The following is a 24,587-nucleotide window of genomic DNA, read 5'->3' on the forward strand; positions in this document are numbered from 1 at the left end:
GAGCAAAGTTGTATGATCAGAAAATAATCATCGAACGAGTTTCTTGAGTCAGTGTAAAGTATCTGGTCATAGGTAAAAAATATTTCTTGAAATATTATAGGGTCTGTCCAGTATTTGGTCATAGGTAAAAATATTTCTTGAAATATTATAGGGTCTGTCCAGTATTTGGTCATAGGTAAAAATATTTCTTGAAATATTATAGGGTCTGTCCAGTATTTGGTCATAGGTAAAAATATTTCTTGAAATATTATAGGGTCTGTCCAGTATTTGGTCATAGGTAAAAATATTTCTTGAAATATTATAGGGTCTGTCCATTTGTGTAGAATTTTTCCTCACTGTTAATATTTTTTTGAATACCACCAGAATTGTACAGTAGTGGTAGATGTGATCTTTTCAATTACTTACCTTTTGATATTTCTATGATGTATTTTAATTTTTTTTTTTTTTTTTTTTTTTTTTTTTTATTAGCAAGACAGATTGTACAGATACAGTTACAATATTGTTTATATTATGCTACATAAATAATATTAAGGTTGCAAAACATCTTAACTCACAGTGAATTCCATATTTCATACATCTTACTTCTGTTTAATTCCAAAAATTTTGTATATCGTTCTCCGTTAATCATCCTTCGCTGCTCCAAAATATATCTTCGTATGAAAATGTTTGACATAATTTTGTCTCTGATATTTACATCTTCCATGTCACAAATTTGGTCTCTAAGCATCCACAATGTTACTATGTAAGTACTGAACATAATGTTACAAATGTTATTTTAATTCATCTACCCTCTTTTTGTATCTCTTCAGGGTCATTTGTTGAAGATCCATGGTCGGTGCCGGAATTATATCTAGAAGAATTGTCCATTGAAATTGTGGTTCAAGGACGAAGGGATACCCCCAGTTCCCAGAAGGAAAGCAAAACATCCATCCCAAATAATGAAGAAACACCGAAAGGGGATTCCTCCAGGCTGCCTGAGGATTCAAAGAAAAATGCTGTGCGTCTTGAGAGTAAGAAGACTGGCGCATCATCATCTGTTACCGACACTTTGGACGGGGAGTGCCTTAACCCTAGTACTTGCAACGTAGGTCAGTCTTCTCCGAAAGGTTCGGAATCTTGTTCGAAAGATGGTTATGATAGGTTAGAGCGCGAAAATAGTGATTCAGAGTCTGACAACAGTAATTCTGGTGATAGTTCAAGTGAAAGTTGTGCAACTAGAGATAGTGAAATAGATTCAGTTGTAAAAGTGTTAGTTCCTTATAGTGATAGTAGTGCTAGTAATACTGAAGATAGTTCTAGTTTGCAAAGATTGAAGTGTTCACACACGGAAGAAAACTCTGAGGTTTATGATAGGGAAAGCTCCCCGAGTGAAAAAGGTCTAGAAAAACATTTAAAAAAAGATGAAACGGGGAAGCAAACTTTGAAGAGTTGTGATGGTGCTTTAACAAGTTGCATTCCCAGTAGGAGTGATTTAATTGATAACTCACACATAGTAGAGGTAAAGGTAGAAGAAAATGTAGATATCTCAAGTGGTCAGATGAAAGATAATTCATGCATAGATAAAACAAAGGCAGAAGAAAACATCAAAGGTGACTTGCCAAGTAGTCAGATGATAGGAGAAAGAGAGAGTTCTAACAATAAAAGACCAGAAATTAATACTTTAACAAGTACCAGTGTTGGCGATAGTAAATTAAGTGGTGATGAAAGCAAAATACATGTGAGAGATAAGAGCATGGAACTTTTAGATCTTCCACTATCTGAGTCTTTGTTAGATATAGATACCGTACATTGTAGTGAACTGTCACCCACGAAGGGAACCGAACATGGATGTGATTCCCATTTAGATACCTCATTTGAGTTAAACCTTAGTAATTTGCATGAAACAGACAATTTAATGTTAGATTTTGCGAGTTCAAGTTCTCCCAACATTCGAAGTTGGATGAGACATGAGGAAAGTAAACCTGTCATGGTGAAGAAAGAAAAGATTGATACTGACGTTCCAGAAAGACGTCTTAGTCGTAGTGAAGAGAGAAAGATAAGAGGCCAAGCTAGCGACTACTTCAATACCCTTTTAGAATCCTTAGATTTCCAAGAGGAGTTCTTTCAGTGTCCCACAACTGAAAATCCAAGTTCCACTTTTGGGGAACATTTATCAAGCTCACTCTTCTTTGGTGAGACTGCTTGTTCTTCTACGTCGACCTCCGTTGCCAGAGCATCGACGTGTGGTAGCAGTGCTTCTTCTGTGTGTGCCTCTGTACCTGATCAATCATCTGTGTCCAGTACTGTGACAACTGTTAATTCACCCACCAATGTACCAGTTTTAAATGTTTCTTGTAGTATAAAATCCACCAGCGGCGCAGTTCCTCAAAGTGGTATGCACACAACTACTAGCAAAGGAAGAATTCCATCCGCAGAAGCTGCTTCTACAACTTCCGTAACTCAGTCATTACATCAAGCAATTCCTAGTATTCAAGATATTTCTTCTCTTTCCCCTTCTCCTTCTGGCTTAATTGAAGACAAAATATCTAGTGACATAGTACTAAATAGAGAAAAGGATGTTATTAGTAATCCTATGAAGGAAAAGGTGCCCTCAGGTGTCAACTTGTCAGCCAAGAATTTGAGAGTTGGTCAAAATAGTACCGATGCATTAAGGAACCAGGATGGTTGTGAGAAAGATGGGGTTTTGAGAGACAATCTCCTTAGAATTAAGCAAGAGCCTACCTCAACTTTGTATGCTGACACTGATGGGACAAGTGGAAATTCTTGCAATAGTAAAGCCAGCACCCCTGCTAATATGCTTGATACTCCTTTCATCTCTATAGATTCTGATGATGAAATTCAAATCATAATGCCAAATGAGAAATCAATAACTGAAAAGAGCAGGAGTACTAAACCTATTGGTCAGAATGAAGATATTCCAGAGTTAAGAGGAGATTCTAAAGTCGGCATTTTGGCCCCGTCAAGCTACACATCGGAGCCTCCCTGCTTACTACCTCTCGGTACATCTAAAGAAGCTAGTCATAAAGAAGTCGTAAAAGACAAGAAGCTCGAGGACAGGAATGTTAATCGAGAGCTGGGGACAGAGGATAGATGTTCATTTTATAATAAAACTGGTGTTGGTAAAGATTTGTCTGGTATTGATAATTATAATCTAATGTGTGGCATACTGGATAATTCTGTTGTTCATGATTCCAGCTGTTTTAGTCCTAATGCAAAGGGATTCGTAGAGTTTGATGAAAATTGTTGGTCAGAGAAACCCCCAGAGAATATCAATTTTTATTTTGGATCAAAGAAAACTAATTTTAAATTATGCGAAGACCTGAAGGTTAATTGTAACACACTATCTAAAACTCCACTGGAACAATTGGATAAAATAACTCTGAATGAAAAACATCTTGGGAGTCCTGATAGATCCTCTATGCCTTTCACCTTTGAGGTTGGTAGCAAGTTTGGTTGTACCAAATCGAGTCCACAGCATAAGTTATTAATGTCTCCAACTGCGGAAGACAGTGGTATTGAAAAGGTTTTGGATGCAAAAAACCTAAGTTTTTTGTGTTACGACTCATCATCTGAAACCTGTTCATCATCCTCTTCAGATGAAGATGAGAATTACGATTCAGAAACCTCTATGAGCGACAGATTGTTTTCATCATCAACGAAGAAGTTTGCCCTTAGCATTGGAAAGCCTAGATTCTCTCATAGCAATGTTGATCTAAACACAAGCTTCTACGATGGGTCCGGTGAAGAGAGCGAGACTGACCGGGAAGCCTTCTCCAGGAAAAGGAGAATGTTAGACAGAGATGTTTTAAGAATGGATAGTGCTGATTCTGATAGTAGGTTATTTAAGAAACCACAGATGCGTTTCAAGAGAAAATTGGACTCCACTCTCAATTTAGAATCCCCTTCAGAACTAGAACAAGAAAGTTGGGCGAAAATGGCATCTTCTCCGTGCATTCTTGCTGAGCCAGTGAAAAAGAGAGTAGCGCTCTCTCAGCCCAAACTACCTGTTGGAACACACACAAAATTTATGTCTCCTCCTTTACATAAACCATTTATTCAATCATCTGAAAAGCTGTTCTCTGCCCCCAAGATACCTAAAGAATTATGTACTAGCACTGTCCCTGCAAACAATATCCTGAATCAAAAACATATTTGCAGTAAATCCAACCTTAGTAAAGATGCCTTAGGGAATGCAAATTTGTTGCATTATCCAATCCAAAAGCATACAATGCCAAGCAATACCTCTATAGAAAAGCCTTCATTTTGCCATTCAATACCAACATCATCATCATCATTACCATCATCATCATCATCATCATCATCATCATTGTCCAGTACAAATATTAACTGCATAGCGTCTTCATCCACGACATCATTAAAGAGTTCCTCTTTTATCGACTGTCAAATGCCTTCTGTCACAAACTCCAATGTCATTATTCCTCCTGCTTTACGTAGCAGCTATGCACCTATAGAAGATGGTACTCGCAGCGTGTTTAAAGATGTAGGTAGCTCAAACAAAGTTAGTAATATGCAAGAAAAACTCATAGTCATTAAAAATGAAACTCCAAATGGTCCTGTGATGAAGGTTCTAAGAGTGAACGTTATTCCAAACAGCACAGTAAAATCCCAAAATGGGTCAGTAGTTAGTGGATCTGGTACCCAACAACCAAGCACATCTCAAATGCCAAAGTTAAATGTGGCTAGCAATGGGGGTGATAGCAGTGAGAGGGAGAGAACCCCAAAAGCTAGCAATGTGAGTGATAGCAGTGAGAGGGAGAGAACTCCAAAAGACTCGAGTGAAAAAACGAAAAAGGAAGTACTCACAAAAGTGAGAATTGGTGGCAGCAGTGAGAGGGAGAGAACCCCAAAAGACTCCGGTAGTGAAGAAACCAAAAAGGATTTACTCACAAAAATAAAAATTGGTGCCAATGGAAAGTTTTATGTGAGGCCTACATTCGCCATGATGAAGGCCATTTCAGAAATGCGGAAGACAAAAGACCAGGAAAGCCTCAGTGAGGAAACTGAAGTAGATTGTGTAGAATTGCCTGATGGAATCCCCATAAGTCATCCATTTCAGATTCCCAGTGAGAGGTCTCTAAAACATTTGTATCAAGAGAATAATAATAAAAAAGTGTCAACAGCTAACAAGAAACGAAGAAAAAGGAGAAAGAAATATATTTTACAAAGAATACAGAACTTAGTGAAAGAGAAAGTACAAGAAACTGTTACTAGGAGCAAAGATGAAATCCCAGAAATGGTTGCTGTATTTATTGGTGGTAAACTTAGTGTATACAGGAGAGATGTAGACAGACGATCAGCTCAATAATTATTTTGGTTAGCCTTCGTTGTTATGATACAGTATATGATTTTAATTGACTTTGGGACTTGTACAAATTTTTGTATCTTGTGTAAATTTCTTCGGTGATTCAAGAAATGCACAGTTTTTATCTCTTGTTATAATATGTTCCTCAGGAGAGGTTGGTCTATTAGACTCAATCTACTCTCTATATACAGCAGTGCCCCATTTTTATGTGAATTTGTTTAAGGTAGCAAACCTCATATTGTACAGTACTCTATGCTATAGTAGTGCTTCTTTCAACTAACTTAAATGCGTATTCTTTAAGTAATGATTTCCCCTTACAGGCCCTACATGGAAAAAGAAAAAATCATAGAAATATATTTTTACTGAGCAGTACATATTTGAGGAAAGATAGGCATTCTAATGGCAAATTTCTCTCACAGATTTTTAAATATTGATGGATTTTAGTGGTGTCAAAATGAGATATTGATATTTTATTTTTTATTCTTCGAAATGTCAGTATAGATGGCATGAATCTTGGGTAATCTTACAGGCAATGTATACTTTTTGTTACTGAAAAGGATAAAATTTTATAATGGGGTTCTTAAGATTTTGTGAAGTATGAAGCACTTTTAAGTTTCTATTTGTTCTGTAGTTGGAATACAAAACGTTATTTATGAGGGGTTAGGAAAAATACAAATTATCTCCAAATTTTTCATGTCCACATGACTTCTTCTATTCCTTTTAGTTTCCCATACCAGACATTGTGGGCTCTTTGGGCCCACTTGTTAACCAGTCTTCAAACACACCTCCAACAGATAAAGAACATGGTCATGCACAATAAATGCTTAAGAATAATTGATCTACTAAGAGATGGCCTGGTGTATCTCTTAGTAGATCAATGGTTGATGCATGAAATCAACAATGGGAAATAATATACTGTACCTGGATTGTTTTAAAGATTGAAATGGTAAACTGTGTTTGTGTGGAACTGAATTTGCACATACAGTATTACGGGAGTAGTGCACACTGCATTTCTTCTGTAAGACGCATTTAGGTTTGCTGAATTGAAAGCTGATCATAAAGTTATTTCAGGATTCAGGGGTATTGTATTACCTTACCCCTTAAGTTAATCATGCCTTGAAGCAGTATATAACTTAACAATTGCTCATTATTTAATTTTTAATTGCCTTTCATGTTGGAAAATATTTCTAGGTAATTGTAACCCTTATACAATAACTTTTTCCTGAGGTTTATTTGGGGACCTAAATATGAAAGGGTTTTTATACAGTTTGTTATGTTTTTAAACGGAGAGGCTATTGTCCGTGTGGAAGAGATCTTTGTTTTCATATATGATTTACAGCAGATTTTTATTATTTTTACTGTGATGTCACTTATCTGATAAGTTGAAGTTTTTTTTTTTTGAAGGCACAACTTTTGTATGTTAAACATGAAATATGCTGTAATTTGGTTTCCATTTACTCGCCTTTAAGAATTATGATTCTCACCAACTTCATGATTTATGATCACTAATAGCTTTAATTGATAACAATAATGCTCTCTCTCTCTCTCTCTCTCTCTCTCTCTCTCTCTCTCTCTCTCTCTATTCCTCTACTCCTCTCTTTCGGCTTAGTTCTCTCTCTCTCTCTCTCTCTCTCTCTCTCTCTCTCTCTCTCTCTCTCTCTCTCTCTCTCTCTCTCACCTCTTTCTCTACTTCCTCTTTCTCTACTCCTCTCTCTTTCGGCTTAGTCTCCTCTCTCTCTCTCTCTCTCTCTCTCTCTCTCTCTCTCTCTCTCTCTCTCTCTCTCTCTCTCTCTCTCTCTCTCTCTCAAGTGAGGTTCTGTATATCTTTTACAAGGTTATATCATTGGGACTCTGTCGTTACAGTACACTATTTATTTTTTGTCTATGACCAGCATGGTAAATGTGAATAATGTGAAATATTACTGCTTTTACAGAGTTTTAGATTTTTCATCCTACTGAAGGAGGGAAAGGAACAGCGACTTTTATACTTGTTTTAGCTGTACTTGCATGATTGCAATGTCTTTGTCCTTGAGTTTAATGGTATGAAAATGTATACTTTTTTCATAAACTAGATTTTTAATACCAGTTCTATGTTTTGATTACAGTGTTAGTTTCAGAACACTGATTAAAGTACATGTATAGATTTCAAGTTTTTGTACAATATGTATATATTTTTTGGCACAAAAGAGTGTATCATATAGAATTGTTAATTTATGTTGAAAAGAAAGTGAAGAATAAAAGGAGACAACTTATACTGTAAATAGTTTTCTTATCATTTTTATATTGTAGGTATGATCTTTTAGTTTATTTTATGATTACATGGAAGTAACTTGAATGTCTTAAGTAATTCTTGACAGTACTTGATCTCTTGGTCTCCATGTTGCTCTCTGTCTTCATATTCATTTATTCCATTTGATCTTTAACCAAATGATGTGTACAACTTAAAGTTCAAAAACAACTTGGTGATCTGGTTGAATAACTTTAATAATAATTGTAAAAACTGAAGAAAAACTTGTTTATGGCTGTATATAATCCATGCAGTATTCCTAGGCCTTATGTAAACATGAAAGAAATTAATTTTTAACCCTTTTACCCCCAGGCTATTTGGAAATTTCCAACCCTTAACCCCCAAGGGTTATTTTTTATTCAAGCACATTTTGCAGTATATATTTTTCAAATTGCTCTAACAGCCTTAATTTTTGTCATAGAGAGGTCAGGTTGGTCTAATTCTCTTGGAAAATGCCTGAATTTTCACAAAAAGATTATCAAAAAAATAAAAAAAGAAATTGTAAATAGCATTTTTTTGCAGGGACGTACCGGTACGTCCATGGGGGTAAAGGGATGTGTTTTGTGAAACGTACCAGTACGTCCTTTTTGGGGTAAAAGGGTTAATCACGCAAAACAAACCCCGGTCATTTACATAGGAGATATATCAGCAGAGCTGGAGTAAATGGCAGTTAAACTTATCTAACAAGGTTTAACCAGGAGGACGAGAGCAAGGAAGCAACGTTCCACTGCTTGCTCACTGAGTACATATTCACTCTATTTCAGCTGTAGGTTGGAACAGACCTTCCATTGTCTGTTATCTATAGTCCATTTCTTTTAGCGATGCATATTTGCACCGACTCGCAGCGGTGCCCTTTTAGCTCGGAAAAGTTTCCGGATCGCTGATTGGTTGGACAAGATAATTCTAACCAATCAGCGATCAGGAAACTTTTCCGAGCTAAAAGGGCACCGCCGCGAGTCGGTGCAAATATGCATCGCTAAAAGAAATGGACTATAGTTTAAGTAATTCTTTTTCTGTTCTTACCAGTAGGATTGTGATTGTTTGACACCATAAGGGTCTACGGTTATGCAAACTTAGCTTTCTTTAACTCTTGGACACTTGTTCCCGGTAACAACTTGGTTACACCTTCGGGCTTAATTCCTTGGAAGCAGAATATAGTAAACTTTATCATCTTTTGACATTCTCCCTAGTCTGAAGTTGAGCAACCAGCTAATATTCCGCCCTTAAATTACACTTCCGTAATCGTACAATTCTCAACAAATTTGGAAGAAGACGGTATTGGGAGCAACAAGTTCCCTTTCCTGAAGGTAGACCGTGTCTTTTGGTTTTGATGTGTGCACTCGCGAGCAATGTCTATAATTGATATTAAAGGTATTTTAGTTGATTATCCTGTTTTTAATCTTTAGAGAAGGACATTCACTTCAGGACAAACCTTTAAGAGATACATTATACTGAGGGAAAATTATAATACCTTGAACTTGAAAAAACTATAATACCTTGAACTTGAAAAAGACTTAAATACACTTGCAGCACTTTTATTGGAGAAAAACATTCCTGAGTTGTAACTTGTCTGTCATCCAGAGATCAAGGAGAAAATAATGAATTTTTTGTTCATATTAAAACAAAAAAATTAATAGAATTTTTTAATGAATGGATCAATCTCGAACATTAAGTTATGGCAAGTAAAAATTGTTCGGTTATGTTCTTTTATGATTCTATCAAGTTTATGAATACACTTTCTTATGCCTGTTTGTTTAATGCCACACAATATTAAAAACAAAGGCTACAATTGTTTTTAACTGATTTAACTATGAGCCGCCACTGGTCATTAACTGCACAAACTATGTTATTGCAGTTTTAATTGAATTATGAATACTGAGTGAAATGATTTTATACTAAATCTTCTCTAATATTGTTATATTTTTTGTCAGATTTAAGTGTGTGAAAGCAGTGAATTAAGGTTGAGTCTCCAAGCTAAAGAGTATACTTCAGTTAGGAAAAGGACACTGGAAGGTATGTTGGTGTAAAGTGCTATTATAACTAAACTACAGTATAGTAATTAAATAAGAAGTGAGTTATGGCACCAATTCTCTTTTCTTCTTGGCCTGTGAAGGTAAGTGTAATCTTATCATATATTCTCTGCTAGATGTATCAAATTTTGTTCTTGTTCATGTTTATGCAAGGGAGAGGTGAATGCCTTCCTATGTGGGGTATGTCAACATGCAGACGTTTGTTGTATTAGTGAAAGAGGCAGTACTACAGAATTGGTCTGTGACAGGTCATATTTTCTCTTTGAAGAGCTCTTTTTACAAGAAATAAATTAATAGTTAAGATTATTCTCTGCACTCACTACTTAGCTTTTTACCTTAACTCTGTTCAAAGGTCACTCATCCGGCAGAATGAATGAATAAATTATTTAAAGTTTTCAGGCATCATCCGGCAGAGGCAAGGAACAGTGAGGGTTAGGTAAAGGCTACCGATTACTCAGCAGGTAGACCTATTGGCTCCCCCAAAGATGGGGAGGTTACAGACACTACTAGAAATTACTGAGCTTAAGCGTGGCTCGAATCCCTGTCCTACAGACGTTTCCAATAGTGTCCTGTTCCTTTCTTCCAACTTGCTGTTCAAGCTCTCATATCTAGCAGGTTCTCCCTAGTTGAACCCTGTTACTGAAAGGCCTTCCCAGTGCCATATTTTTTTAATGCAAATACCTTTGAATAGATGAAATAGAGGTTTTACCTTTCTGATGCTCATGAAGTTTATGTAGAAGTAGCATTTGGTCTCTTCGTGGTAACCCATACAGCTACCAACCATACCCAGCATTGTTTAACTTTGCAGTTCAAACAGTTGCTGGCAAAGCAACCTTCGGTATCTTCCATACAACTCATTGGTGATACTATTCACCAAAATAAGCTATTAAAAGAAATCTGGCTGACATCCTGAACACTTAACCTGGCACATTTTGAGCTCACAATCCTCTTCGAGAAGGTCGCACTTACTCTTTCCTTTGTAGTTTACGTGCTGCTGAATGTGAGCGAAAGAAAAACGATTGAAGCTGGATATGCGAATTGTATGCGTAGCACAGTAGTGAATTATATAATGGTATGAGAAGAATTCATAGGGTGGGAAATGGTAGGTGAAAAGATGGATAAAGAGAATTTTGAGGTGTTTCGGTCATGTGGAAAGAATGGACAATGGTAGATTAATGAAATAATAAAAGTACTGTATATAATTCAGAATTGCTAAGAGTTAGGATGGAAAGACCTTGAAAGGGGTGGAGAGGGGTTTTGAAAAATTTTCGGGAAAGGTTTTTCAATATCACTTGAGTGTACATTAAGGAGTAAATGGTTTTGCATATGTAGGGGGCTTTGACGCGCTGCGTATGAGTCTTTTTGTATAACGGGGGACGTGCCAGCAGTGCACCTCACAGTTCAATGTAGTCATTACCTGAAAGTATTTGTAGTGTCTCTTTCATGCCTTTAATTTAACCTAATTTGCCTCTGAACCCGTTTTCTTCCATTTAGATGTTCAACCTCTTTCAACTTTTACTTCACAACACAACTACTGTGTTTCCCTTAGAAGCACTAAGGCACTGGAATGGCCAATCTGGACCCAGTGTGCATGTGGCCTAAATTTGTAAATTCAATTAATCATTATTTGTGTTCGAGTAAAGCCACTAATCTTGTGGAATTTTTACTGCACAGGGTATCCAACCACAGTTCATCAGCTATCGGATGAATGTAGTAGTGATTGCTGTGTTTTATCACATGGAAATACCCTCTGGGGAAAACAGATGACTACCATGTTCAGTAAAAATACCACAAGATTAGTGGCTTTACTCACACACAAATAAGGATTAATTGGATTTACAAATTTGGACCACATGCACAGTCCAGACAGGTCATTGCAGTGCCTTAGTGCCACTCAGAGTCTAAGGGAAATCCAGTAGTTTTGCTGTGAGGTAAAAGTTGAAAAAAAAATAGAACATCTAGATGGAAGAAAACGGGTTCAGAGGGAAACTAGGTTAAATTAAAGGTGTGTAAGACACTGCAAATACCGTCGGGTAATGTCGACATTGAACTGCATGCAGCATGAGATGCGCTTGATGCTCCAAGATAAAGGCTCATAAGGAGCGTGTTGAAACCCCCTACACATGCGAGACTTTACTCCTTTCTTACACTCTCTTGTGGGATGAACAATGTCAATTTAGTATAAACAGTTCAAAAATAACTGGAAACTGTGGTTAAGTAGACAGTTGTAAGCACTGACAATATCCAATACAGAGGAAGAAATAGAAACTTTTTATGAAGATTTGTAGATATATATAAAAAAAAAGCATAAGACTCAATTTACCTTTGTTTTTGGTGGATTTCAATGCTAAAGTAGGTCAAAAGAGATGAGAATCAGCAGTAGGTAAATTTGGAGTAGGTACAAGAATAGAATTTGCTAAAACAAACAATCGAAAAATAATTTTGTTTTCCTTTCATAAAAAGGAACAAGAAGCCCAAATGGAGAAACGAAATAAATTTTTATCCAGTGAAAAAGTTATTTAGTTGAAGACGTAACAACGTTAAACAAGTTAAAATCAAGTGAACTTGGAATGGTGAGAAGCAATTTTTTTTTATATCTAAGGAAAGATAGAGAAAAACTAATTTTAAGAAGAAAAATAAACACTCCTGCAATAAGAGAAAAATCTGATGGGTTTAGTTTAGCAGTACAAAATGACTTCCCAGCTACATGATGAAATGGAAACAAGTGAAGAATAAATGAACAGCAATTTAGAAAAATTTGTATTTGAATCAGCACAAGAGTTAGGTGAAAAGGTTCCTAAACAAGATCAAAGAAAACTATCAGAAATTATCAAAAGCCTAATAAAGAGAAGATTGGAAATGAGGGTAAATTTAAAAGAGATGAAATGGAATTAGCCGAACTATCCAAAACAATAAACTAAAAATCCAAGCCATTCGTAAACACAGTTAGACCAAAATTGAGGTGGCCGATGTGGTAACGTCCCTGACTGGTGAACGCCAGACTTGGGTTTAAGACCCGCCCAAACTCGTTAGTTTCTTTGGTCGTTGCAACCTCACCATCCTTGTGAGCTAAGGAGGGGGAGCCTATAGGTCATCTGCCGAGTCATCAATAGCCATTGCCTGGCCGTCCTTGGTCCTAGCTTGGGCGCTGATCATATGTATGTATGGTCAGGTTCTAGGGCATTGTCCTGCTCGATAGGGCAATGTCACTGTCCCTTGCCTCTGCAAGAAACATCAAATTGATGAAAAGAAGACTTGGAATAGGGCGACAACAGATATTTTAAATAATTAAAATGGAAATATCAGCAAAAAGAGATGGAGTGATAAAAATTGCATAAGATTTCTGTACAATGCTCTACAACATCTGTATTAAGAAATAATTTTGTCAATAGAAATAAAAATGCCTGAGCTGGTACCAAAAGTAACAGAAGCGGAAGTAGATAAAGGATTAAAAAGAGTCAAAGGAGTAGAAGATGGCCTACAAAGTGATTTAATAATAGATGAAGGAGATTTTATAATAGTAAAACTCGCAGAAGTTTACTCAAAATGTCTGTAAGAATGCTGTATGCCTACAGTATAGAAAAAAAATTATCATTGTACTAATTCACAAAAAGGGAGAAACAAAAGACGTGAAAAATTACTGAACAGTAAGTTTACTCTCAGTAATATATGAATTACTTAGGCCTAATAAAAAGACAGCTAGACTTTAATCAACCATGAGAACAGGCAGGATCTAAAAGCGGGTATTCAATATTAGGCCATATCCATGCAATTAACCACCTAATGGAAAAAATCAACAATGTACAGTATAACAAACCACTATGTATGGCATTTATAGACTATGGGAAAGCTTTTGATTCTGTCAAAACCTCAGCAGTAATGAAAACCCTTCAAAGACAAGGAATAAAGTAATCTTATGTTAAAACACTTAGAGATATCTACACTGAAAGTACAGAAATCTTAAACTACATGAAGATATTGAGAAAATTCTGATTGAGAGAGGAGTTAGACAGGGAGATCCGATCTCTCCTAAATTACTCAACGTGTCTAGAAGTTTATAAGAATTTAGATTGGGGAAATGTAGGAATTAGCATTAATGGGGAATACCTTAATAACTTAATATTTTCAGATGACATTGTTCAGTTTAGTGAATCATGGGAGGAATTGTAAAAGTCGAAAGATTTGAATAAAGAAAGCAGAATTGTAGGACTGAAAATTAATATGCGTAGAACTAAGATAATGTTCAGTGAAAATATAGACAACAAATCGTACATAAGGATAGACAAGTGTTTTCCCAGGACATGAGACCGAAATTAAAATAACAAAATGAGATTATGAAAATTAAGATGTCACTTTCTATAAGAAAAGTATTTAATCAGATGGTCTTACCAATATGGACTTATGCATCAGAAACTTGGAGCCTTAGAACAGATAGTTACAGCTCTCTTTAAAGAGCTATGGAAAGAATGATGATGAGAATAACAGAGAAAAAAAGAGAGCAACATGGACACGAGGGAAAACTTAAGTAGAAGATATTCTATCATGTAAGAAAAAGAAATGGACACGGGCATGACATATGATGAGAATAACAGATGATAAATGGACATTAATAAGAAAATGGGTCCCCACAGATTGCAAATGAAGTAGGGAAAGGAAAAGATGATGAATTGACGAACTAGGATCATTTCCGGGTATAAACTGACGTGTGAAACTGCCATGTTGAGTTTTCCTACTAAACAGTGATGAGCAACCGAGAAGTTTCCTGCTACCATGGGGTTCACAACCCTCCTCCGCCAGGCATTTCTTTGCCTTGGTATATCCAAACCCAGTAAGGAGATTATATCTGGAAATCTGCAGTTCTTAGTGACACTTTCGTTTTACTACTAAATGTCAAAATGATCTCATTCCTTATGTTTTCTATTCCAGACTTTTGGAGTCTTACTTCCATCAAGTTGACATACTAGGCCTATTTCTCCTCCTTTTCGTTTTTTCCAAATTGGTATACTAAATAGTAGGCCTGATGGTTATCATATATAGATTCAAATGTCTAGCTAACCACCTCCTTTGATATTCAAAATGTAATTCACTATATACTTTCTTTTTTCTTTAGAAAATTAATTAGAAATTCGATATAAGGCTCCAGTTGGCTGGTGATGGTGAGAGTGGATTCCATATATGGTGATGGACATAGGTACTTGAATTAGTACACAAGGGCTGGGTTTCAGCAAGTATAGAAAGGAATGTGACGATAACTTGTCGAAAAAAAATATATGGGTAGGTGAAATATCGGTAGGCCTAACTAGTGCAAGCAATTACAAAGTATAGGCCTACGTTCTCGATGATACATTGCAAATGGTTTGGCGTAGCCTCTGAAGATAGTTAAGATAATATCTTAATTCTTTTAACTGCTTTCTGGATATTTACTATATCGTATTTCGTAAAATATAAAGGGCAATAGAAATGGCGGAGTAATATACCATAAACAATATCAAATCACTTATAAAATGTACTTATGACGGCCGCGGAATGGAATATTGTAGATAAAAGAAATTAAAAGTCATTAGAGAAGTATAAATGAACGAAAGTATTTATAATTTAGTAACTGGTGAATCTTATTCATTTCGTTCTATTGAACAAATGCATACTGCACCAAGACAAGGTCTATTCTATAGGTGTACATTTATTGCCTTCACTTGATGCAATTGCTGTAATAAAGATTTGTCCTTTACAAGTTAATTATTGAATATACAACTAAACTTTTTTCATCTTGTTAAATAATTAATATGGGATCATCATTATGATGTGTCCGATTCGGCCCTTTTACCCCCACCATAAGGTTAAATTTCGAGCACATTTTGCTATATAATTTTTTAAAATTGCTCTAAAAAGCTTAATTTTTGTCCTAGAGAGGTCAGGTTGGTCTCATTCTTTTGGAAAATGCCTGAAGTTTCTCATAAAATTATCAAAAATATGTAAAAATATGTAATTAACAGTGTTTTGCAAGAACGTACCGGTACGTCCTTTGGGGGTGAAAGGGTTAGTAAAGTGACTTTTATTGACGTCCAAGCACACAATTGGATATGAAATCTCAACATGGATTCCACTGTATCCTAATAATATGAATAGAAGATGATATGTAAAGACACCGGCTGTCCATCATGCTCCGATTACTTATTGTAAGGTTCAGTAGAAAACGTGTTTGTTTTTAGAAAGTTTATGTTTATAACAATCAATTGTCCATTTATTCTAGTAAAGCGACTTTTATTGACGTCCAAGCTCACAATTGGATATGAAATCTCAACATGGATTCCACTGTATCCTAATAATATGAATAGAAGATGATATGTAAAGACACCGGCTGTCCATCATGCTCCCATTACTATTGTAAGGTTCAGTAGAAAACGCGTCTGTTTTTAGAAAGTTTATCGTTTATGGAAAGAGGTTTTATTACAGCGAACTGAAATCACAACGCTTTCGAAGTTCGATGATGTAAAGCTTTGTTAATAAATATTTATACTTGCCTACCTAACCACAACGCAAGTATGTTTCATTGTTTAGAATAATTTTTTATTTGTAAAACTAGTTCTTTTACTGAGTTTTTTGCTTAATATCTACAATTGTTTCAATGTATATACCATTAGCTTTCATATACCATCTTTCCTTATCATATAAATATGCATTTCCATTTGTTTTTAGGCTAAGATTCTCATTTATATGTATCTATTTGTATACATATGATTATGTATATGTATGCGTACATTTTGTATATCTATATCCATATTTACTTTATTTTTTATTTTTACTTAATTGATGATATTATCTTGTATTACTGCCCGAAGAGCTCTGCTCCACATGGGCTTGGACTGAGTCTTTTTTTTCTTTTTGTAAATCTTTGAATGTAAATATCTTTTGTCCAATAAACATTATTATTATTATTATTATTATTATTATTATTATTATTATTATTAATTTAAGATAGAAAGTTGTCATTTTCCATAACATCTTTCTGGCGAGATATGAAAACTCAAGCTGAGGGGCGGGGACATCGGCCAGGAGGAGACACGAGTGGTTCCCTGAGTCGCGTTCATGAGGAAATTCTAACCTTTTGCCATCTAGTGTTCGTGTTATGGGATGTTCCGTTGTGTGTCACCTGATGCTTGGGAAAGTTTTCAATTAATATGAAATGAATTCTTAGATATTTTAATATAATGAAGTTCTATGAGTATTATATGTAATTTAATTATGTAAATTAATTTAATATATTACATTTTAAAGACTACGTGGAATTATATTCTCCAATTATATGAATAGATTCGAACAGTCACCTGATGCTTGGGAAAGTTTTCAATTAATATAAAATAAATTCCTTGATATTTTAATATAATAAAGTCCTATGAGTTTTATACGTAATTTAATTATGTGAATTAATTTAATATATTACATTTTAAAGACTACGTGGAATGATATTTTCCAATAATATGAACTAAATTCCTTGATATTTTAATATAATAAAGTCCTATGAGTATTATATGTAATTTAATTATGTAAATTAATTTAATATATTACATTTTAAAGACTACGTGGAATGATAAGTCCAATAATATGAACAGATTCGAACAATTCAAATCGCAGAACCTCGAGGTACAACATCGCTCCGTCGTCAATTGGGTAAATGAACGCAACCATCCAGATCCCCGGATGTTGTGAGTCAGTCAGTTTGCGATGAACTAGTGTGAAGGTTGGACGTACGTGGTGCCGTGAGACGCAAAAAAAAACAAAAATAGATTGTAATCATGGAGTAACTTCACTTATATGTATAGTGTTTATCGTGCTTAAAGCCAAAAAGAAAAATCTGCCATGGATAAAATACGAGTGGCAGTAAGGGTTCGCCCCTTCAACCGACGAGGTAAGTTTTTATTAAGAGTTAAAAAATGCAACTTTGAACTCAGCGCCTCGGGTTAAGTATTTAAATATTTCATCATCATTGGCCCATGTATTGGTCATAGCATGCTATGTCTTAATACAGGTGAAGGCAAAGTAATTGTGGTCGCTTTGTTTTCTATTAAACGAACGCGATTTTACTCTGTACCTAACATATTCACCGAACACAGACGCACTCGAATTCTCACCAATTGTTCCATGAGGTTTGCCCTAGATGCGACCTATATTACAGTATTTATGGCCTTCCTGGACGTTGGATCCTATTCTCCTTTAATTTGTAACTCTCACTGTAGGATATCCCTTGAAATAACGACATTACATTTAGTAGGAAAACGAAGAAAGGTAGTTTTAGCTTCTCATCTATTCAATGTCGTCGTTGTCAGCTGATAATTCAACCTTTGACCGCATTCTGCCCACCTACTTAATCCCCCCCCCTCCCCCCTCTCTTCTTACCTTTACCCCCTCCCTTACCCCCCCAAAGGCTCCAAACCTGTTCAGGTGTTTATGATCTTTAAGGTTCAGATTGATGGCACATCCAGTTAGCACTGCGGCTAAACTTTCCATTATTATTATTATTATTACTATCCAAGCTACAACCCTAGTTGGAAAAGCAAGATGCTATAAGCCCAGGGGCTCCAACAGGGAAAAAATAGCCCAGTGAGGAAAGGAAATAAGGAAATAAATAAATGAAGAGAACAAATTAACAATAAATCATGGCGTGATGCAGGTGATCATTTTATTGCAACCAAGCTATTTAAATCACTGTATTGGACAGGGAACGTTTCCCCATTACTGTCATGTGTGTTAAGGTAACCATGGTTCTATTGACCTTGACCGAGTGACAATAGTTCGGGGCTGCTGCTTTTTCGTCTGGCGAGGTTCTGCCCTTTCCAATGCGATGATCACAACAAAGGGTTGGCTCCTGTCTTGATTTAAAACGAGAGTTGAATGCCGTCAGTGCACTTGATGCGGTACACTGCAGGCGTTATTTGAGTATGTTTGCAGCGTCCATTTCTCCCCTACTATTTTTTTAACCTGCTTCTTTATTTCGACTTTCCTAACATCTGGCGAGGGGGGGGGGGGGTGTTTCCCTATTTGCACATCGGCGTTGAATGTAAATCGCCAACGGCATTGGACCATATCCTTCAAATTCATAAATCCTGTAGGCACTGGGCCGTATCCTTCAAATTCATAAATCCTGTAGGCACTGGGCCGTATCCTTCAAATTCATAAATCCTGTAGGCACTGGGCCGTATCCTTCAAATTCATAAATCCTGTAGGCACTGGGCCGTATCCTTCAAATTCATAAATCCTGTATCATTTTGGGAAAAATCAGACAGTAAATGACGTTGGGATAAATAAAATAATGTTCTTTAAAGAGCTAATATTGTCTACGTAGACCAAAAATAAAACAAAAACCCATTTAACAAGCATTTATGATTTCAAAAGACCGGCCAGTTAAAAATAACAGTGGCATATTTTTCGTATTTGTTTCGGTGAATAACGGATTGCGTTTTTTTTATACTATTTTGATGCCATAAAGTATGGTCTAGCTTTCGAGGTTTTTGGTGGAAAATATGTAGATTAAAACACGAAATCTTAGCTGGTATATATATATATATATATATATATATATATATATATGTGTGTGTGTGTGTGTGTATATATATATATATATATATATATATATATATATATATATGTATAGATATATATATATATATATATATATATATATATATATATATATATATATATATATACACACACACACACACCGAATATGTATGAACACTTTTCAAACCCCTCTTAAGCATACCCCAGATTATTCAAAATCATGCATTTCATTCTATAATAGACCTCCTTGCCTAATTTACGAAGCGATCATTGCGTGACGTCAGCACGCGTTGTCGTGACGTCATCATGTGGCACCTGTCAAATCTCATCCTTGGGACCATTTGGTGACGTCACTAATCCCGTTTATATTTTTGGCTTGGACACATTATTTGGCGACTCTTCTCAATTTTCGTTTATATGTTTAAATAGATTTTGAACGCGTCTCAATTTTAAGTAACCTATTTAATTTTGGTTATTGATAATGAATACTACAATGCAGGTAACCTATTTAATTTTGGTTATAATGAATATTACAATGCAGATAACCTATTTAATTTTGGTTATTGATAATAAATATTACAATACAGGTAACCTATTTAATTTTGGTTATTTATAATGAATACTACAATGCAGGTAACCTATTTAATTTTGGTTATTGATAATAAATATTACAATACAGGTAACCTATTTAATTTTGGTTATTTATAATGAATACTACAATGCAGGTAACCTATTTAATTTCGGTTATTGATAATGAATATTACAATGCAGGTAACCTATCTAATTTTGGTTATATATAATTAATATTACAATGCAGGTAACCTATTTAATTTTGGTTATTGATAATGAATACCACAGTGCAGGTAACCTATTTAATTCTGGTTATTTATAATGAATACTACAATGTAGGTAACCTATTTGATTTTGGTTATAATGAATATTACAGTGCAGGTAACCTATTTAATTTTGGTTATTGATAATAAATATTACAATACAGGTAACCTATTTAATTTTGGTTATTTATAATGAATACTACAATGCAGGTAACCTATTTAATTTCGGTTATTGATAATGAATATTACAATGCAGGTAACCTATCTAATTTTGGTTATATATAATTAATATTACAATGCAGGTAACCTATTTAATTTTGGTTATTGATAATGAATACCACAGTGCAGGTAACCTATTTAATTCTGGTTATTTATAATGAATACTACAATGTAGGTAACCTATTTGATTTTGGTTATAATGAATATTACAGTGCAGGTAACCTATTTAATTTTGGTTATAATGAATATTACAGTGCAGGTAACCTATTTAATTTTGGTTATAATGAATATTACAGTGCAGGTAACCTATTTAATTTTGGTTATAATGAATATTACAGTGCAGGTAACCTATTTAATTTTGGTTATTTATAATGATTATTGCAATGCAGGTAACTTATTTAATTTCGTTTTATAATGAATACTACAATGCAGGTAACCTATTTAATTTTGGTTATTTATAATGAATGGACTGTTGATCGTTGATGAATAGACCAAACATGGAAAATAACAAGTAATTTTAGCAATATAGCCAATTGGCCTCACGAGATTGACCAAGGGGTTTATAATGTGCACGACACATAAGATTAGTTCCTAGTGGTAGAGTGGCATGTTTTTATTCACAAACGTTTCATGGGAATAATACTTTTTCTTTTTTAAAAAAAATATTTATGTTTTGGACCATTTAAGATCTTGTTTTGGTCAGAAACCTATCTTGACTTTTTATTTGATTCTTAGTGACTTTGTTTGTAGGAATAAGAGATTCAATTAATAATATTTGATATTTTTTAGATATAGGAATTATCTATTTTTTTTTTTATCATTTAAATGGGAATAATCCTTTATGAATTTATTCGGGCCTGCGCTGTACTGTTCGACTCATTGAGCGAAATAATCTTCCCTCTTTTGTTGAATAAACCAATCTAGTTTTTTTTCTGTTAATTAATGACATTCATGTTTTGCACCATTTAAGGTCTCATTGTTTTGGTCAGAAATCTGTCTGACTTTTCATCGGTTTCTGAGTTTATTTGTTTATAAGAATAAGATGTTTAATGAAAAGTATTTGAATTTTTTTAGATAGAGGAATTATCTCTTTTTTTTATCATTTAAATGGGTATATTCCTTTTCGAATTTATTCAAGCCTGCGCTCTACTGTTCGACCTATTGTGTGAGATAATCTTCCCTCTTTTGTTGAATAAACAAATGAGGGAAATCATGTAAATCTAGTTTTTTTTTCTTTTAATTAATGAAATTTATTTTTTTGACGATTTAAGGTCTCCTTGTTTTGGTCAGAAATCTGTCTTGACTTTTCATCGGATTCTGAGTTAGTTTGTTTGCACGATTAAGAGGTTTAATTAATATTATATATATATATATATATATATATATATATATATATAGCAATTTTCATCTAATTTTTTTTTATCACCTAAATATGATTATTCCTTTCCGAATTTATTCAGGCCTGCTCTGAACTGTTCGACCTATTGAGCGAAATACTCTCCCCCTCTTTTGGTAAATAAAAAGATATCTATGTCATTGAAATCTCTTTGGTAGATGTATGAAAATAATTCGTTGTAGGTGTTACTGTTTTGACAATTGTAGTTGTTTTATGCATTAGAATTTTTTTTTCTTTTTGTATGACTTAGTGAGGCCCTTTGCGTCAATAAGCGTAGTAGATGATGATGACTTAGTAGTCTAAATTTGTTCAACGCTCCCGATTGTTAAGGGTTTACACGGTCTAACGCAGTTCGACAGACAAGTGTTTGGCGTAATGTTCGAACGTGTGAACTGGGTATTTGGTTGTCGAGCATGTTCGTCGAACGGTTTGAAGAAAGTCTGTTCTCACCTGACTTTTGTGGACGGGACTTCATTGTTCACTAACCTTATGCATTTGCGGCTGACTCCACCCCTTAAATGTGATTTATTTATTATAAAGCCATTGAGATACACAAGGTTTTTCTAATAGATATTTTTTTTTAATTTGACATTTTAATTGAACATGAATTACGAGGTCAAAATAACATATATAATTTTGTCTTGAAAAGCGTCGCATATCAATGCAGAGGGAGATAATCAAACTATTGTTCTCTAGTCAGGGGTAGTGCCATAACCTCTGTACCATGGTCTTAAACTGTCTTGGGTTAGAGTTCTCTTGCTTGAAGGTACACTCGGGCACACTATTCTATTTTATTTCTCTTCTTCTTGTTTTGTTCAAGTTTTATAGTTTTTTTATGTAGGAAATATTTATTTCAATGCTGTTACTGCTCTTAAAATATTTTATTTTTCCTTGTTTCCTTTCTCCACTGGGCTATTTTTTTCCATTTGGAGCCCCTGGGCTCATAGCATCCTGCTTTTCCTACTAGGGTTGTAGCTTAGCAAGTAATAATACTCGGGCACACTATTCTATTTCATTTCTCTTCCTCTTGTTTTGTTTAAGTTTATGTAGGAAATATTTATTTCAATGCTGTTACTGCTCTTAAGATATTTTATTTTTCCTTGTTTCCTTTCCTCACTGGGCTATTTTCCCATTTGGAGCCCCTGGGCTCATAGTATCCTGCTTTTCCTACTAGGGTTGTAGCTTAGCAAGTAATAATACTCGGACACACTATTCTATTTCATTTCTCTTCCTCTTGTTTTGTTTAAGTTTATGTAGGAAATATTTATTTCAATGCTGTTACTGCTCTTAAGATATTTTATTTTTCCTTTCCTCACTTGGCTATTTTTCCATTTGGAGCCCCAGGGCTCATAGCATCCTGCTTTTCCTACTAGGTTTGTGGCTTAGCAAGTAATAATAATGTTAGTTTATGTAGGAAATATTTATTTCATTGCTGTTACTGCTCTTAAAATATTTTATTTTTCTTTGTTTCCTTTCCTCACTGGGTTATTTTCCCATTTGGAGCCCCTGGGCTCATAGCATCCTACTTATCTTACTAGGGTTGTAGCTTAGCAAGTAATAATAATGACAAAAGCATAAAGCCACGACTCTAAGGGTCCATGTTGGGAAAGCAATGCAGTGGTTTTGAGGACGGACTCTGCCTTGCGTGATTGACAAGCCCGCTCTGATTAATTCTACCTGTGTTGCCAGGTGTGAGTTGGCATGCATGTGGGCTGTGTATAACTCGCCAAGTTCGCGTTTAGTGGCCTCGGTTTAATTGTCTTTGACAAGCAGGATCGACTTTGGGGAAGATGATGTGATACTTAAGCTATTTGGAGGTATATATACACTCGGTCACACTTCTATATTATTTCTCATCCTTTTGTTTTGATGAGTTTATGTAGTTTATTTTTCCTTGTTTCCTATCCTCACTGGTATATTTTCCCTGTGGACCCCCTGGGCTTACATCATCCTGTTTTACCAACTAGGGCTATAGCTTAGCAAATAATAATAATGATAATTATAATGATAATAGAATGTCAGCTGTGATAGGGTTTCGTAGGGGGTCATTATGTCATTTTCTCTAAACTTTATCAGTCTGACTTTATAATTAATGGCATTGATGTGTCAGGCAAGTTTGCATGGCGAATGCACAAAGCAGATTGGCAAATGCATGAAACAGTTGTTCTTTGTGAAGGATTATTCATGAATATCCATACTTTTTGGTTTGTGTTGGCTGATTTGCAATGAAGCGGACAGACAGTTGCCACGCGAAATTTTCTTTTATTGTAGAAGATAAAGTAGATTTCCTTTAGTCGTACAGGCTCTGGCAGACTCTCTCTTAGGATTTTGATAAATTTAGGAAGTTAATATTATCTTATTTTATTTGCTTTGTAATTCAGTATTAACGTTGCTTTAAAGAACTTGCTTTCTGATCTGTAGTTTTACTTTTTTAGATTTCCTCCTTACTTCTTACTTTCGAGAGTTTAGATATGTACATTTAATGTCAGTTGATTGTTGTCACTTAGGTCAAGGGATATTAGTGTATACTATTGTGATGTCTGCCTTCCCAATATTGATTAAGTATTGTAATAGTGAATCTGGTGTCGATATTCACCCATTGCTTCGTGGTATTATTATTATTATTATTATTATTATTACTTGCTAAGCTACAACCCCTGTTTGAAAACAAGGATGCTATAAGCCCAGGGGCTCCAACAGGGAAAATAGCCCAGTGAGGAAAGGAAAAATGTAAAAGAAATATTTTAAGAAGAGTATTAACTTAAAATAAATATTTCCTATATAAACTATAAAAACTTTAACAAAACTAGAGGAAGAGAAATATGATAGAGTAGTATTGAATAGATTATTTTCTTAGGAGGTTCTACAGTATACTATTTTACTTCGTTTATTTACAATAAAATTCTAGAATAAGTTTATTCTTTCTCGCCCTTGTCTTGGT

The 24,587-nt window shown here is 34.8% G+C and overlaps 1 protein-coding gene across 2 annotated transcripts in view; it reads left to right on the plus strand.

Moving 5' to 3' along the window:
* LOC137632806 (serine-rich adhesin for platelets-like) overlaps positions 1-6,000 on the plus strand; it is a 49,123-nt gene extending 43,123 nt beyond the window's left edge. For both annotated transcript variants that reach the window (XM_068364906.1, XM_068364905.1), the window contains exon 5: positions 810-6,000. In XM_068364906.1, the coding sequence (XP_068221007.1) occupies positions 810-5,326 (4,517 nt within the window). In that variant the 3' untranslated portion in view covers positions 5,327-6,000. The remainder of the gene's footprint in view (positions 1-809) is intronic.
* The last annotated feature ends 18,587 nt before the right edge of the window (positions 6,001-24,587 follow it).

This window comes from Palaemon carinicauda, chromosome 42 (genome assembly GCF_036898095.1).
Source record: "Palaemon carinicauda isolate YSFRI2023 chromosome 42, ASM3689809v2, whole genome shotgun sequence".
Classification (NCBI taxonomy): Eukaryota; Metazoa; Arthropoda; class Malacostraca; order Decapoda; family Palaemonidae; genus Palaemon; species Palaemon carinicauda.